General features: G+C 37.0%; 1 protein-coding gene across 1 annotated transcript in view; it reads right to left on the bottom strand.

The window, feature by feature from the left end:
- Positions 1-1676: 1676 nt before the first annotated feature.
- NXPH2 (neurexophilin 2) overlaps positions 1677-14735 on the bottom strand; it is a 112625-nt gene continuing 99566 nt past the window's right edge. Inside the window, exon 2 of the mRNA XM_060626119.3 lies at positions 1677-4161. Coding sequence (XP_060482102.1) covers positions 3418-4161 — 744 coding nt within the window. The 3' untranslated portion in view covers positions 1677-3417. The remainder of the gene's footprint in view (positions 4162-14735) is intronic.

Below are 14735 nucleotides of genomic sequence, written 5' to 3'. Positions count from 1 at the left end.
CTTATTAAAAAGGAAAACTTCCAGTTCAGTGTGTCTGGGGGTAGTACCTGAGATTCTGCATTTCTTTTTCTTTTGTTTTTTTTTTTAACACTTATTTATTTTTTGAGAGACAGAGAGTGTGAGTCGGGGAGAGGTAGGGAGAGAGAGGGAGACACAGAATCTGAAGCAGGCTCCAGGCTCTGAGCTGTTAGCACAGAGCCTATTGCTGGGCTCAAACTCACGAATCGTGAGATCATGACCTGAGCTGAAGTCAGATGCTTGACTGATTGAGCCACCCAGGTGCCCCCAGAGATTCTGCATTTCTAACAAGCTTAGAAGTAACACTGCTGATCTGCCCACCACACTGAAGAGCAAGGCTCTTGAAGCTGTAATGGCAGTTCCAACCTCGCAGAACCATGTTTTGAATGAAGGAAGAATAAGGATCATGCCTAAATGTAGCATGTAGCATCTGAGTCATGTAAATAAGAAAGGTGTTGCAAGAATAAAGATTAAAGAATATAATGTAATATGTATCAGGTGCTCTTTTGGGTGGCCATATCAGAGAACCACACTCATTATTGCTGTTATTCTAATCATAAGAATGTATTGAAATTCCAAGAACCAAGCAGTAAGAAGAAAATTGTTTCCTTTTTACTGATTGCTGCTTTCCCGCATGCTGTCCATGGCTCTTTCTCTCATTTCCCTTCCATACATTTTATAGAGTCTATGGCTGGTATGATCACATTGTTCTTAGTCATGGAAATACAGTCTCTTTCCTCATTCAGTGTGATGAGTAAAATGATTGTTTCTGCTGAAGGGTGAAAAGGTCTTCAAACTAGTTTGCTTTCTAGTAAGCAGTAAGCCTAGAGAGACCCTGGAAAGATGCCTGACATCTCCCTGAAGATTAAATTTCTGCTGAGTGTGTTTTTTTTAACTTACAAAAAATTTATTGAAACACAATTGCCATATAACATTATTGTAGTTTCAGGTGTACAATTGTTGGTTTAATTTTTATTTTTAAAGGGTCTATTCTTTAACTTTTGATGAATTTATAATTGAGTGTAAAGTTAGCTTACATGAATGTCCTTTTCCTCAACTGCAATATTCAAAGGTAAAAATGGTTTTGTAGAAATGTATGCATTTGCATGTTTAAATGGGATCTGATTTATATGGTGCCAAGTACCATTACTGACAATTATGTAGTCTTTGAAATAAAATTATGACTTAAAAATGTATGTGACATATGTTCTACTCCAATTAAAAAATATGCCTAAGGAAATTATCTTTCTTTCTTTTTTTTTAATTACACAAACCCTGCTAAAATCCAAGAATTTTGTAAACCAATTTATATTTTTCCCTTTGTATGGATATGTTCATATCACTCAACATTTGAACACCAGAGTTTTTAATCATATTTCATGCTGCAATAATAATAATTATTATTCCAATCATAATGGAAGCTTACGCTTACAGAGCTCTTACCAGGTACCAGACTATATGCCAAGTGCTTATGTGAATTATCCTTTTACTTTACATTAAAGTCCTCATAGCCAAGGTGCTTTATTTAATATATGCATAAGGAAAATCTTAATGCTCCCTTGGTGTTACACACACACACACACACACACACACCCTGAGAAAAGAAAGAAGAGTCTTAAAAAAAGCCTGAAATCATGTGACAGATTTAGCAAATTCTTTTTATTTACACAGAAATGTGTACACATACTTTCTCTGTACACAGAAAATTCTAAGTATATATACATATATGGTTCCCACATATTTTACAATAAATATTATTTTAATCTTGTTTCTAGATGAAAATAAAAAGATGCCTTAAAATATTTCACACCAACCACAAAATTGCAAAAGCACCTGATGAACTCAGAGCAAAAATTTCAAGCCTGTACTACCACACACTAAGCCTAGTACAATTTTTCAAAAGACAAAATCAAACACTGTACAGATATCACCAGTAAAAGGAAAGGAATGAAAAGCAAAATAGAGGACAAGAGCTGTTGGCTTTTTAAATAATGCAGTAAGAGCATTTTTGTTGGTTAGACTGGTCTTCCTTCAGTTTAATGTTTTACTTCAACTGATATTTTACAAATAAGGAGTGGGGGCTGGGTAAAGTTAATACCTACTGTAAAAAGAGTAGCTGTTCCACGAGTCTTACAAGTTCTAGAAACATTACTGGCCAGCCAGACCCTCTTTCTGGACTAATGCAAAGATCATCCAGTTCTACAATGCAGGATGACTGTCCACCCGCCTCAGAGAAGATGGCAAGGACACCAATGGTGAAGCCACAATAATGTTGAAGTGATTTCAAAAGCCTGGTGCATCAGGTATCTTTGTTGTTAGCACTTAATAATAATCAGTAATGTTTAAATATACTCTTCATTTCTACATAGAATTTAATCCCTCATTCAAATAATTAACTAAATGCAAAGAGAACTGAATCTGGGAGGCTAGAAATAATGAATCCATAATCCTGGAATTTTGTTAGTCCACTTCCAATTGTTTTCCTTATTCTAACCTCTAGGGAACAACCACTTTCACTTTCAGAGTTGTTCTCTATGTGTATAAAAATCACACTATCAAATGAATAGAACGAAGCTATAGGTTATAGGGTGGATACAGATTTAATGGTATTTTTGGCAATCTCACAGCATTGAATTTGGCAAATGAATCTAAAAACATCATGGCCTTCATTATTGTGGGACTCACTTAAAATATAACCAGATTAGCTTTCCCAACCCACTAATATTACTACTCAGGTGAGTAGCCTCAGGATGGTGACCAGCAAAGGGCTAAATGTTTAAGTCACATCCCACTCAAGCTCAGATAATAATGTATTCTGTTCCACTGTGGCACTGTAACTTCACACATGAGGTCTGAAACAAATTTTACCCCTTCATCTCTCATATCAATAACAGCATAGATGTGGGAGGAAAGACAGCAATAAAAACGAGAGTTTGATGTCAGAAATGTGATTCCTCTATCAAATACAATCTTTTCAGTTACTTTACGGAATCTGCTATTTTAAGGTAACCTTCCAAAACATATTTCAAAGGCAGGCTCATTTCAAGAGCAATGTTTATCACATGCATAATTCGGTTCTTTCTCATTACATGTTGCTACCATTGATGCTTCTTTTAGAGAAACAACAATATTTCTAGGACTTAGCCATCCTACATGAAAGCGATGGCTTCATACACAGTTTGACTTTTTAGATTAAGGTACTTAAGACCGAAACAAACACATTTTTACATTTAAAGATCTTTCTTTTTTTTGTTTGTTTTTTAAATTTGAAATCTAATAGGGAACTAAGGTTCACTGCCAGAAACAAAAGGGATCCTTTATCATGAAGAGCTGGGCTTGGTTCTTGGTCATTCTAATTAAATATATAGTCACCCCTCATTTACATCACTGTGGAAAAATTCAGCCGGAAGATAAGTATGGAGTCTCGCTATGGTAATTGTAGTCAGGGCAGACTTTCTGCACAAGTTTATAATCAACACTGTAAAAGGCAATGTAAATGCAAATGACCTTGAAGGGTTTGGAGCACAACCAAGACACATGGCTCTGAGTCTGCTCCTGGTAGCAGATCTTCGAGGGGTCAAAGTTGCACAGGGCAGTCTTCTTCGCCCGATCTGTTTTTTCATATTCAATGCGACAATTGAAAGATTTGGACTCCTTGGTCTCCAAGGTAGACTGCGGGGAAACTTCAAATTCCACCACTTTGGAGGGGGGTACCAAACTCACTGAAACATTGCCCAGGCCTGTGGAATTATGTCGGAAATAAACACTGAAGGTTCCATTTCCGTGGTCAACAATTTTCCCTGTGATGAGGAGGTTGAGTTTGACAGTTTTAATGTTGGAATGGAAATCACCCCATCCGAACATCTTCTTAAATTTTCCCGTTTTTACTATCGGCCTCCGTTTAGTTCTTGCCAATGGCTCCTGAACCTCGGTGACATTGGCCAGCCAATCCCAAAAGTTTTCCATGCTGTCCGCATACGCCAAGTGTCCAGGCTTTGGGACTGGAGACTGTTTAACAAACAGGCGCAGAGGATTGATGATCCTTGAGTGCACCACGTTTCCGACCAATGTCCCCGGAGCATCTTTGTCTTCCCAATCCAGCCCCTCTGTGGCATGCACCACCTTCTTACTTTCACAAAATAACTGTTTGAAAAGAAGAAAGAGAAATAAACTTTAGGTTATGCTTCGAGCGTACACACTAAAGCTAAAGCACAGGGGAAATGCTTGCAGTATTATTTCGATTCTTGATAAATAGCATTTCACACACACAGCTGGGCTCAACAGTGCAACGAGACGGGCATTTCATTCAAACACTGTAAAATTGTGAGTACCAAAATTAAAATGTAATTAGGAAGAGAGTATTTTATTTTAATGGATTGATGTGGTTTTAGTCTCAGCTTCCTAATCTTTACAATACTATCTTTCCAGATTGGAGGAAGGAATGTATTTTGGTATCTCATTCAATAAAAACATTCAATTTGTATGACAAAAACAAAAAAATCATTCAATTTGTGAAGTCTTCTACTTCAGGTAGAAGACAACTCCAGAATGCTGAAGGTTTCTACTAAGAAGCTAGCAACCATCCAAATATAAAATATTAATAAGTCTCTTAAATATATTTGGAAATATTAAGGGTATTATTATATTCAAAGGCTTATGTCATATCATTTCATAACTTTTGATAATTCCATCTCAAACTCTCTAACAAAAAAGGAGCATGAATAGTAATAGAACGGTCCACAAACGTTTTAGTTGAAAGAATATAATTTCAAATTTTGTGGTCTTTACACAAATTCCAAATGTATATTTTTAATTAGTAACAGACTATGTATTATTCAACAAATGTTATTACAACTGAATTATATACCCCGAAAGAATTGCTTAAAAGGATGCAAATGTTTTATGGATTCCACAGAACGTGGTTCAGATCCCACCCACTGAAACATAGCACTTAATCTGCATCTGATTTTTCTTTTTATTCTTTTTGTAGTGTAAGAGTCCCCATAATTTCTAAAAATCATTTAGTTAAGTCAATATTGATTTGGAGGGACAGAATCATAATATATGAAACTGTTGCCTGGAGTGAATATTTATGGATGACTTATGAAGTCCGGAAAATAGAGGCTTCTGGTGGAAACACAGATAGCCTCTTATCTCTAATGGCACAAACCACTCTGGTAATGATTCTCCAGAAAACTGTCAGCATGATGAAAAGGATGAGAAAGAAGTGAAGCTGTATTTATGAACTGTTTCCCCAACCCTTTCAAACTTGGCAAAGCACCTAGTAAAAATAGTCTCAGATCATTACAAAAAATTATTACTTTCAATCCAATTTTGAGGAAAAAAAAAGAGACATAGCTTGGATTATAAATATTTCACTTGACTGTATGGTAGAGTTTAATAACCTGAGGTTATCTTTGATATATTCACAAAAGTTTAGAAGTTCTAATAGAGCTTTGTGCAAAGTGTTTGCACCTACACCTTGTCCCCAGGATCACTTTAGAGTCAGAAACCAAGGACTTCAATGCATGTGTGCTTTTTTCCCCTTTTTTGTACTTTGGGCGGTGAGGCAGAGTTCATAATCTATATATTTGCTTCTGATTAGTTTCCTGAATGTTTTCCTTCCTCATGTCTACTATCTTTAAAAATTCTTTTCCCTTAAATTACTGAGGTTTGGTAGGAGGGCAAATTGATACAATGCACATTCTTACTATATTCAGAACCTAAATGCATACCGCCTTCTTAGGAGCTTGTGAATCCTGAGTTGATACTTCTTTCCTTTGCTGGCATTGAAAGATTAGTATATTCACCAGGAAAAAAAGAATCCTTAGTCTGTATTTCTGGTTCAAAATATTCTACGTGTTTCTGATACTGTAACTAGCTTTCTGATTTTGAATACTCATAATTATGATGTGCACAAATCTCATTCAAAACCATTGGTAATAACCCACGAAGTTCAGTACTGCCTTCAGTTATAACTTGAGTTTCCTGAGAACTGACTGCTGCAGGCTGGTCCAACTGACGTGTCCAGCCTCTCCCCAGCAAGGACAAGGACACGTGGGCAGATAAGAAACCCCTTGCTGATCAAGGCCCAATTTCCCTTCTCTGTGATTATGATTCTTGTTGTCCAGATTCTATTATTTATTTTTCATCCATTTCCAGTATTTCATGAGATGTGCCTTGTTTGGTCAATGCTGACAGACATACCTACCACTTACTAGAATCTTGTAAACAAGAACTTTACTTCCTGATCTCTACTCCCCTATGTGGTACAACTTCCAAACTTCTTTTCTCACTCCTGCCTTCCTTCCTTTCTCTTCATAGGATAAATCCCTTCTGACATTTTCCCCTTCTAAATTGTTAAACAATCTTGGTTCTTACCTTTATGTACCATGCTGCCGATCAATACTATGTTAGTAGAACTAAGACCCATTCTCTATTCAAAAACATTTTTCTTGCTCAGAAGTATGAGAACATTTTTTGTTACCAACAGCAACCTGATCTTTTTTATTTTCCCCTAAAAATGTTTGTTTTACATTATACATTTTCCTGAATTTTTTCTACCTGGGTCATTTGTTCTCATTTAGTGCTTGGCCTGGCTTTCTCCTTACTTTTCCATTATTGAAAACCTATAAACATTGAACCCATCATTCAATGACAAGTAAATTTGCAAGTTAACTGGCATTGGCTTATTCATTGCAGAAGCCGTTATGAGACAGATGTTAAGAAATCCTCTTTCTCTAGGACTTCTGCTGTGATGGTTCTGAGATTACTCAATGATAACAAAAACAAGAATAATAATAAATGATCATTTACTGAGCTTAAAAAAAATGAAGATTTTCTTTGTAGTAATTTATGTTGTAACAACTTGATCCAAACATATGTTGACAAACCCTGAGCAATAAGTATGTAAAAAAAAAAAAAAATCCTAGTTTATCAAGCAGATAACTTAGATGTGATTACTTGCTTTTAGAAAGGCTCTTCAACACTTCAGAAAAGATTTCCCATATGAATTTAAAATGTAATTTAATTTCTAAAAAATATATTTTAACACAATACTCTTCAGGTTCAAACTTATTCAAGGAGCTCTTGATTTGAAGGTTGGCTTATATAAAAAATAATAAAATTTAACGAATAGCACAGATCTATAATTGGTCTCTGTTCTCATAAAAATACTCAGACAGTTCCTTAGATAAAAAGATGTACATATGTTTTAATTTTTTTGCTTTGCCCTAGACCATCACATGTCTAGCTTGCTTTGACAGCAATATTAAAGAAGTTGAGAAAAGCTGTGTGTAAGCTTATCTGTTTATTACTTATTATCATAAATACTGATTTCCAAACATAAACCCCAATCTCAAAACGTTATTAGATAATGATATATTGGCAGAAGAGTGTCATTAAAAGGACAAATATATTGCTAATTGTCCTAAAGAGAAGACGACTGTACCTCCTCTTCCAATTCACTCTCCCTTTGGTATAGCTCGTTTGGCTTCACCCCTGGAATGTTTTCTTCAAATGAATACATCACTGCTGAGAGGGCACCCTCCCCTAGACCCGGTCTACAAGGAGTATTGTATGATCTAAGTCCCCAAAGCTCATGCTTAATCTCAGAGACCTAATCAGGGATGACGAAGGGTTGGAGGAAATATAATCTTGCCCCACACTCATCCATACACTCCCAGTATAGAATCAGCATGGTGGAAAAAGCACAGGGATTTGGTGCCTGATGACCTCACACCCCTCACTTAAGTGTTTGATGTGAACCCGTTTTCTCACCTATATCTCCCTTGTTGATCAATTGTAAGGACAAAATGAAAGAATGGATGGAAATTACTGAGCCCAATCTCTGGCAAGAGTCATTCAGTGACTGATGGCTCTTGCATGGTCCAATGGATAGTACCATGTTTCCTATTCAAGAACTGTCTTCAAAGGGTTGTATGAACTCTCGGGCCTCCAGGAAACTGATTAATGGTTAATCAAGCAACTTGTTCAGTGCCATATGACAAATTAATGACTGAGTAGAAAATACCCTTCTCAGCCCCAGAACATCAATCAATCGTTTCCTCCTATTTCCAGTCTTGCTGGCATCTGAGTTATAGCCAGATCACAGGCACAGGTAAGCTCTCTTTGCCAACAAAATGTGTTTGTGGATCTTTGATTCCAACCTACTGAATGAGTCAGCAAAGGGACCTGAAAGTACAAAGTGTCTGGCAGGTGCCCTCGTTCCTGAACAGACAATTCCATGATACAGCATGCTGGGAGAGACTGCAGGTGGTTCTGAACCTGTTGGCAAACCACTCTGTCCAAGACAATGTTGTTAGATGTTATCTACAAAACACATGGTTATATTCCCCCTGGTTACTTTTGTACTTTCTGGGACTCTGTCGGTATCACTGCTGTCTTTTGTCCCATCATATCGCAATAATAATGCAAAAACATTTAACTGCAAGCACCAAATGGAGTTTAAAAAAGGGAGAAAAAAGAGGAATTGCTGTGCTTTATCTGTTTGAACATTCCCTGATTTCCACACATTTATCAAAGTTTAAGTAATTTATGTCTTGGCAGAGTGTATCCATTTCACAAAGCACACACATTAGCGAGATACAATGATATCATATTAGCTTTTTCTGCATCTTACAGAGGAGCTCAAAAAGATTAATAAAAGCTCAAACCTTCATCAATTAAATGAAGCAGGTGGAAGGAAGGGAATAGAGGAAGAAGACTGTATTTCATTTCAATTCTTTGTTTTTAGGGGGAAAGAAGCTGACAGGTTCAAATCATTCATCATAACAAGCTGGAGTTGAATTTCGCTGATAATTAAATGCATTTTTTTCCCCAAGAGGCAAAGAAGTTGCAATGAATTTTATAGTAGCAGATGTGAGAACTGTCACGAATTATGGAAATAATTTATAAACCAAAAAGCATCTTCATCTGCAAATACTATATCAGAAGATCCTTTTAAAAACTGCATTTGTCATGTATTTTTCAATAAGCACTTTATTTTAGAATAATTTTAGTTTACGGAGAAAAGCTGTGTAATACAGAGTTACCATATGCCCTGCACCCCATTTCCTATATTGTTAACTTCTTACACTGCAACACACTTGTCACAACTAATGAACCAATAATGACATATTATTATGAACTAAAGTCCATAGTTTGCTCAGATTTCCTTCATTTTTCCTTAATGTCCTTTATCTATTTGAGGATCCCATCTAGAATGCCACAGTACATTTGGTCATCATGAGTCCTTAGGTTTGTCTTGTCTATGTCTTTCCTTGTTTTTGATGACATTTTGTATCTTTTGAAGAGTATTGGTTAGGCATTTTGTAGAATGTCCTCCAATTTGAGTTTGTCTGATTTTTTCTCATATTTACACTGGAGTTACAGATTTGGGGAGGAAGAACACAGAGGTAAGGTACCATTTTCATCACTTCATCTCATGGGTCCATGTTAGCAACATATTTTATGACTATTGATGTTACTCTTAATATTTGGCTTAGGGAGAGAAGATCCTCTTTTTAAAGTTTTCCTTTCAGGGGGCACTTGGGTGGCTCAGTCGGTTAAGCTTCTGACTCTTGATTTCAGTTCAGGTCATGATCTTACCGTTTGTGAGATTGAGCCCTGTGTTGGGCTTTGTGCTGATAGCACAGAGTCTGTGTGGTATTCTCTCTTTCCCTCTCTCTCTGCCCCTGTCCCACTCATGCTTGAGCTCTTTCTCTCTCAAGATAAATAAATGAACATTAAAAAAAATAAATTTTTCCTTTCAGAATTTTCACAAGGCTTATTCATTTTTGTTATCATAAGCATAGTTCAAAATTGTTTTAATGTTTATTTATTTTTGAGAGGAGAGAGAGAGACAGAGTGTGAGCAAGGGAGGAGCAGAGAGAGACACAGAATCCAAAGCAGGCAACAGGCTCTGAGCTGTTGGCTCAGAGCCCAACACGGGGCTCGAACTCACGAATCGTGAGATCATGACCTGAGCCAAAGTCAGATGCTTAATCAACTGAGCCACCCAGGTGTCCCCTACCATAAGCTTAGTTTAATTTACACTTAATTCAGTGGCACTTGGTTAGGGTTAATTTTTTTTTAAGTGAAGCATTCTCAAGCATTTCAATTTATAACTAGTGCATCCCTGAATTATCTAAAATAACCTCAGAGTTGCTTAGGAAATAATACACTACTTATAAAGTATCTCAGCAACATTATGTGCTATAAATATGTCTGTCCTCATTATTTATTATTTTATTTTTATTTAGTATTAATTTCTTAAAAACTGGGTCTATTTCGATACCTGGTAGCTCAATAGGAAGAGCTTGTTCTATCAATATCTTATGTAGAATTAGACACCGACTACATCAGATTCAAATGTCTCTTTTCTCAGTTTTGGAGCCTGTCCACTGTACTTGATTCTCCATATCCAGTGAGTCAGTATCAACTTTTCTTTGTACCTGTTTGGCAACGGGAATGGAGCTAATGAAAGAAAACCTCTCAAAAGGGTGTTCTATATTCATAGTATTCTGGTGCTACACTACCATGAATGCTACTTGGTCTCTTGTGGGATTTGGGACAGTGAGACCTTTGCCATAATTATGGGATAATCCTTTTCTTTTCTATATGTCCATACTGTGATAGCTTTGCTTCTTCCCTGTAGCTGTATGCTCTAGGGCTGGGAGTAGAGAAGAGGGAGAAGATTTCTTTACACACAGCAAATAACAGAAAGGAAGTGAAAGACATTTAAAGCTTTGAGCTTCTGGGGTTCAAATTCCATTCAATGTATGCCATGCCATTATCGGTCCAGATAGTTCTATCCTATAGCACTTCTAACAGATGCTGTTTTTATTTGAAGAAATGCCAGGGGAGGAGATATCCCCACCAGCCTTGCTGTCCTAGTCCAGTGTTTAACAATTATAACTGACACTTTTATTTAATACCCATTCACTCTTCACTTACATGGCACCAGGGGAGTAGGAGAGGCTTGGATTTCTTAAGGAATTGAAGCTTAACCCTTGAAGCTCACAGTTTCTATATACAGTTCTCCTGACTTAGCAAGACCAGACTGGATGACATTAACACACCTTGTTTAAGAAAGTAGGGAGACTAAGACAGCTTGGAAATATTTCCACAAAAATTATTTTATTATTATTTTTTTAATGTTTATTTATTTTGGAGATAGTGAGAGAGACCGAGTGGGAATGCGAAGGGGCAGAGAGAGAGGGAGACACAGAATCCGAAGCAGGCTCCAGGCTCCGAGCTCTCAGCACAGAGACCAACACCGGGCTCCAGCTTATGAACCGTGAGATTATGACCTGAGCTGCTCAGACGCTTAACTGACTGAGCCACCCAGGCGCCCCCCACAAAAATTATTTTACTTTTGTAAGGGTAAATTTATTGCTTCACTGACTTTAGCCTATACCTGCAATCAGATGAATGCAACTCTGCTCCCACATTGCACTTGTCAATGATTGGACTGGGAAAAGAAATGGAGAGTCCCAAGCAAGTCTGTGCATTGTAGAAAGAATCTGTTGGCACATCCTTCAGTGGCTGAATTTGCCCAAACAGAAAAACGATTCTGAGTGAAGGAATGAATGAAAGAAGCAGGCACAAGGAACTCAATCACAATAGGTTAAAAACTGCAGCGGGAAACAGCGAGAGATGGAAATAGCAGTGCTTTGATTTGCTGGAAGGAGTTGGCATCAGAAACACTGGGATAGTAATCTGGCACTGTCACTTATGGTCCCATCATCCTGGGGAAGCCATGACCATTTTCTCCAGGGTAAAATGGTGGGGAGAAAAAAAAAGGGTGGAGTTACACTTGAGGGAGAAAAAGGAGGTTGTGAGGTAGAAAGTGAATCAGAGTGAGGTGGCTCTGTGGGCAGGATACTCGTAATGAGGAGAATTCCGTAGTCCAGAGGATTGAGGTGACCCAGAACTGTGGCCAGATGTACACGTTCATCTTTGATCACTGATTCAACACATTTTGTTGAATGCCTTCCAGGTACATCATTTAGGCACTAGATATTGGGAGCACATTGCTCAAGGGACAGAGTTCCTGCCTTCATGGGAATTGCAGAAGAGCAGGGAAAAGAAGCATTAATCATACATAAATATCTCACTTACTTATAATTGTCATGAGGTCCTGGAAATTTATATCTCTATCTATATGTACACATATCAGTATAACAGGGAGTAGAGAGAGCTAGTCCTTAACAGGGGAAGCAACAGTACAGGGAGTGAATAGAATTGAGTAATTAATACCTTTATTCTGATGAGAGAAATGAAATCCAAGATTTACTAGTTGATGGTTGACAATGAATGAATCAGTGTCAAGAAAACGAATCGATCTTGGTATTTATATTCCTTTTTTCCTGTTCCAAATTGTATATCGATTTGTTTATAATTACTAATGAGAGTGTGATAACATTATAAGACAATAGTTCTATTTCTTCCAGTGAAAGGTTAATTTTTTCTTTTCCTTTTTTTCCCCCGCTTTATTGAGGTGTAATTGACAAACAAAATTGTAATATATTTAAGGTGTACCACGTGATGATTTGATACACGTTTACAGTGTGAAAGGATCCCCAGCATCCAGTTAATTAACACATCCATCACCTCACAGTCACCTTATGGGAGGGAGAGGGGGATGAGAACCCTTAAGAAAGGGTTCTTAGCAAATTTCAATTATACAACACAGTATTATCAATTACAGTCACCATGCTGTACGTTAGACCCAAAGAACTTATTCATCTTATAAGTGAAAATACATGGCCACTTCTATTAACCGTAAGTAGGCTCCAGTGTTCAGTCAGTGCTGAATTCCTGATTAGGAGGGCTAGTGCTGGCAGGTGGCACCCTCGCAGGCCTTGTCTTTCATCCTTAAACCTCCTAAGAGCTGCTGAAGATTTATAATACAGCTGACCCTGGAACAACATGGGTTTGAACTCTGTCCATTTATATGCACGTATTTTTCAATAAATACTGGACATTACTGTAAATGAATTTTTCTTCCTTATGATTTTCTTAATAATATTTTCTTTTCTCTAGCTTACTTTATTGTGAGAATACGGTATATAATACATATAATGTACAAAATATGTGTTAATCAACTGTTTATGTTATGGGTAAGTCTTCCAGTCAATAGGTTATTAGTAGTTGAGTTTTGGGGCACCTGGGTGGCTCAGTCGGTTAGGCGTCCGACTCTCGATTTCAGCCTCAGGTCATGATCTCATGGTTTGTGAGTTCCAGCCCCACATCTTGCTCTGTGTTGACGGTGCAGAGCCTGCTTGGGATTCTCTCTTTCCCTCTCTCTCTGCCCCTCCCCTGCTTGTTCTCTGTATCTCTCTCAAAATAAATAAAAATAAAAACTTAAAAAAAACAAGTAGTTGAGTTTTAGGGGTGTCAAAAGCTATACGTGGATTTTTGACTGCATGAGGGTCAGCACCACTAGCTCCTTGTGTTGTTCAAGGGTAGACTATGTATATTATTGGGTTCTGGGACAGTCAGACCTTGGCCATAATTGTGTTATAACCCTTTTCTGTAATTTTATGTAATTAATACAACATATATTAATGTTGATTTATAATGAGCTAAGTATGCTCTGGATAAACAACCATATTCTGAAATAATGTAGGTTTGTCTTTATGTTTCTAAGTGTGTGAAAATACGCTAATACACAACAAATTTGGCTGGCATCTATGATATTCATGAGAAATAATGAATGCTCTAAATAAAAGGTGAAACAAAACAACCTAATTGTTTTTCCATAATCATAGCATTGAAGAGACGTCTATGCCTCAAGAGGATGTTTTCAGTTTTCTGTCTTTATGATTGAATATAAAATACTTACAGCCCATACTATTTTTCCATGAATCATTTGCCAAAATATACATAAAACACCACGCTTACATTGAATAGATCACCTACCATTAACAAGGAAGGCCATATCCCTGTTTTACACTGCACTAAAAATATGTAGTCCTCTGTCCATTAAAGAAAAAAAAATTCTGACTTTCCAGAACCAGGCAGAATGAACTCAATGCTCCAAATTAGTGGATTGGTACCAAGCTGGGAGTGTTATCTTTTTCTTAATAACAGGAGTGGCATATACTCTAAGAGATAAATTGATACAGATCTGTACAAATATTTTTTAAAGGCAGCTGGCTTGCCCCCTTTGGATATCCTGTAAGCATTCATTAATGTTCTTTCAGAGTGACAATCACTGCTAAGTGCCAGTTTGGAAGAATAACTGGTTTGTTTAATAGATCTGTTTATAATGTTGTTCATGATGGAATCCATGTAGCTAGCCATTAATTATTTAACTGGGGCTATTAGTTTAAGCCAAGAACCCCAAAAGTGACCATTGTTATACAATTTAGAGGTGGCTTGCAGGTCCCATTATAGCTGAAGAATTATAGAGCCAATGAAGAAGGTGGTCTAAAGCCTCATTTTTACTGCCTACATATAGCTTATATAATTGGATTGCTTTAACAATTCTATCCTGTATCCTGTAGTTAAAACTAAAACGACAACCTGCTCAGCAGAAAAAAAAAAAAAAAAAGAAAAAGGAAAGAAAGAAAAAAAAAATCCCTGTCATGATCAAACTCAGCATCCCATTAAATTTTTTGCTTGTAAACGAATCTTGGAAAGCATTTTCTCTGAGTAGAAATTTTACAGAGTATCATCATCGCTAACAAAACAGGTATTACGTATCTGGT

Source organism: Panthera onca, chromosome C1 (genome assembly GCF_046562875.1).
Source record: "Panthera onca isolate mPanOnc1 chromosome C1, mPanOnc1 haplotype 2, whole genome shotgun sequence".
Lineage (NCBI taxonomy): Eukaryota > Metazoa > Chordata > Mammalia > Carnivora > Felidae > Panthera > Panthera onca.
The sequence above is the reverse complement of the archived record's forward strand: the minus strand, read 5'-3'. Positions and strand labels throughout refer to the sequence as shown.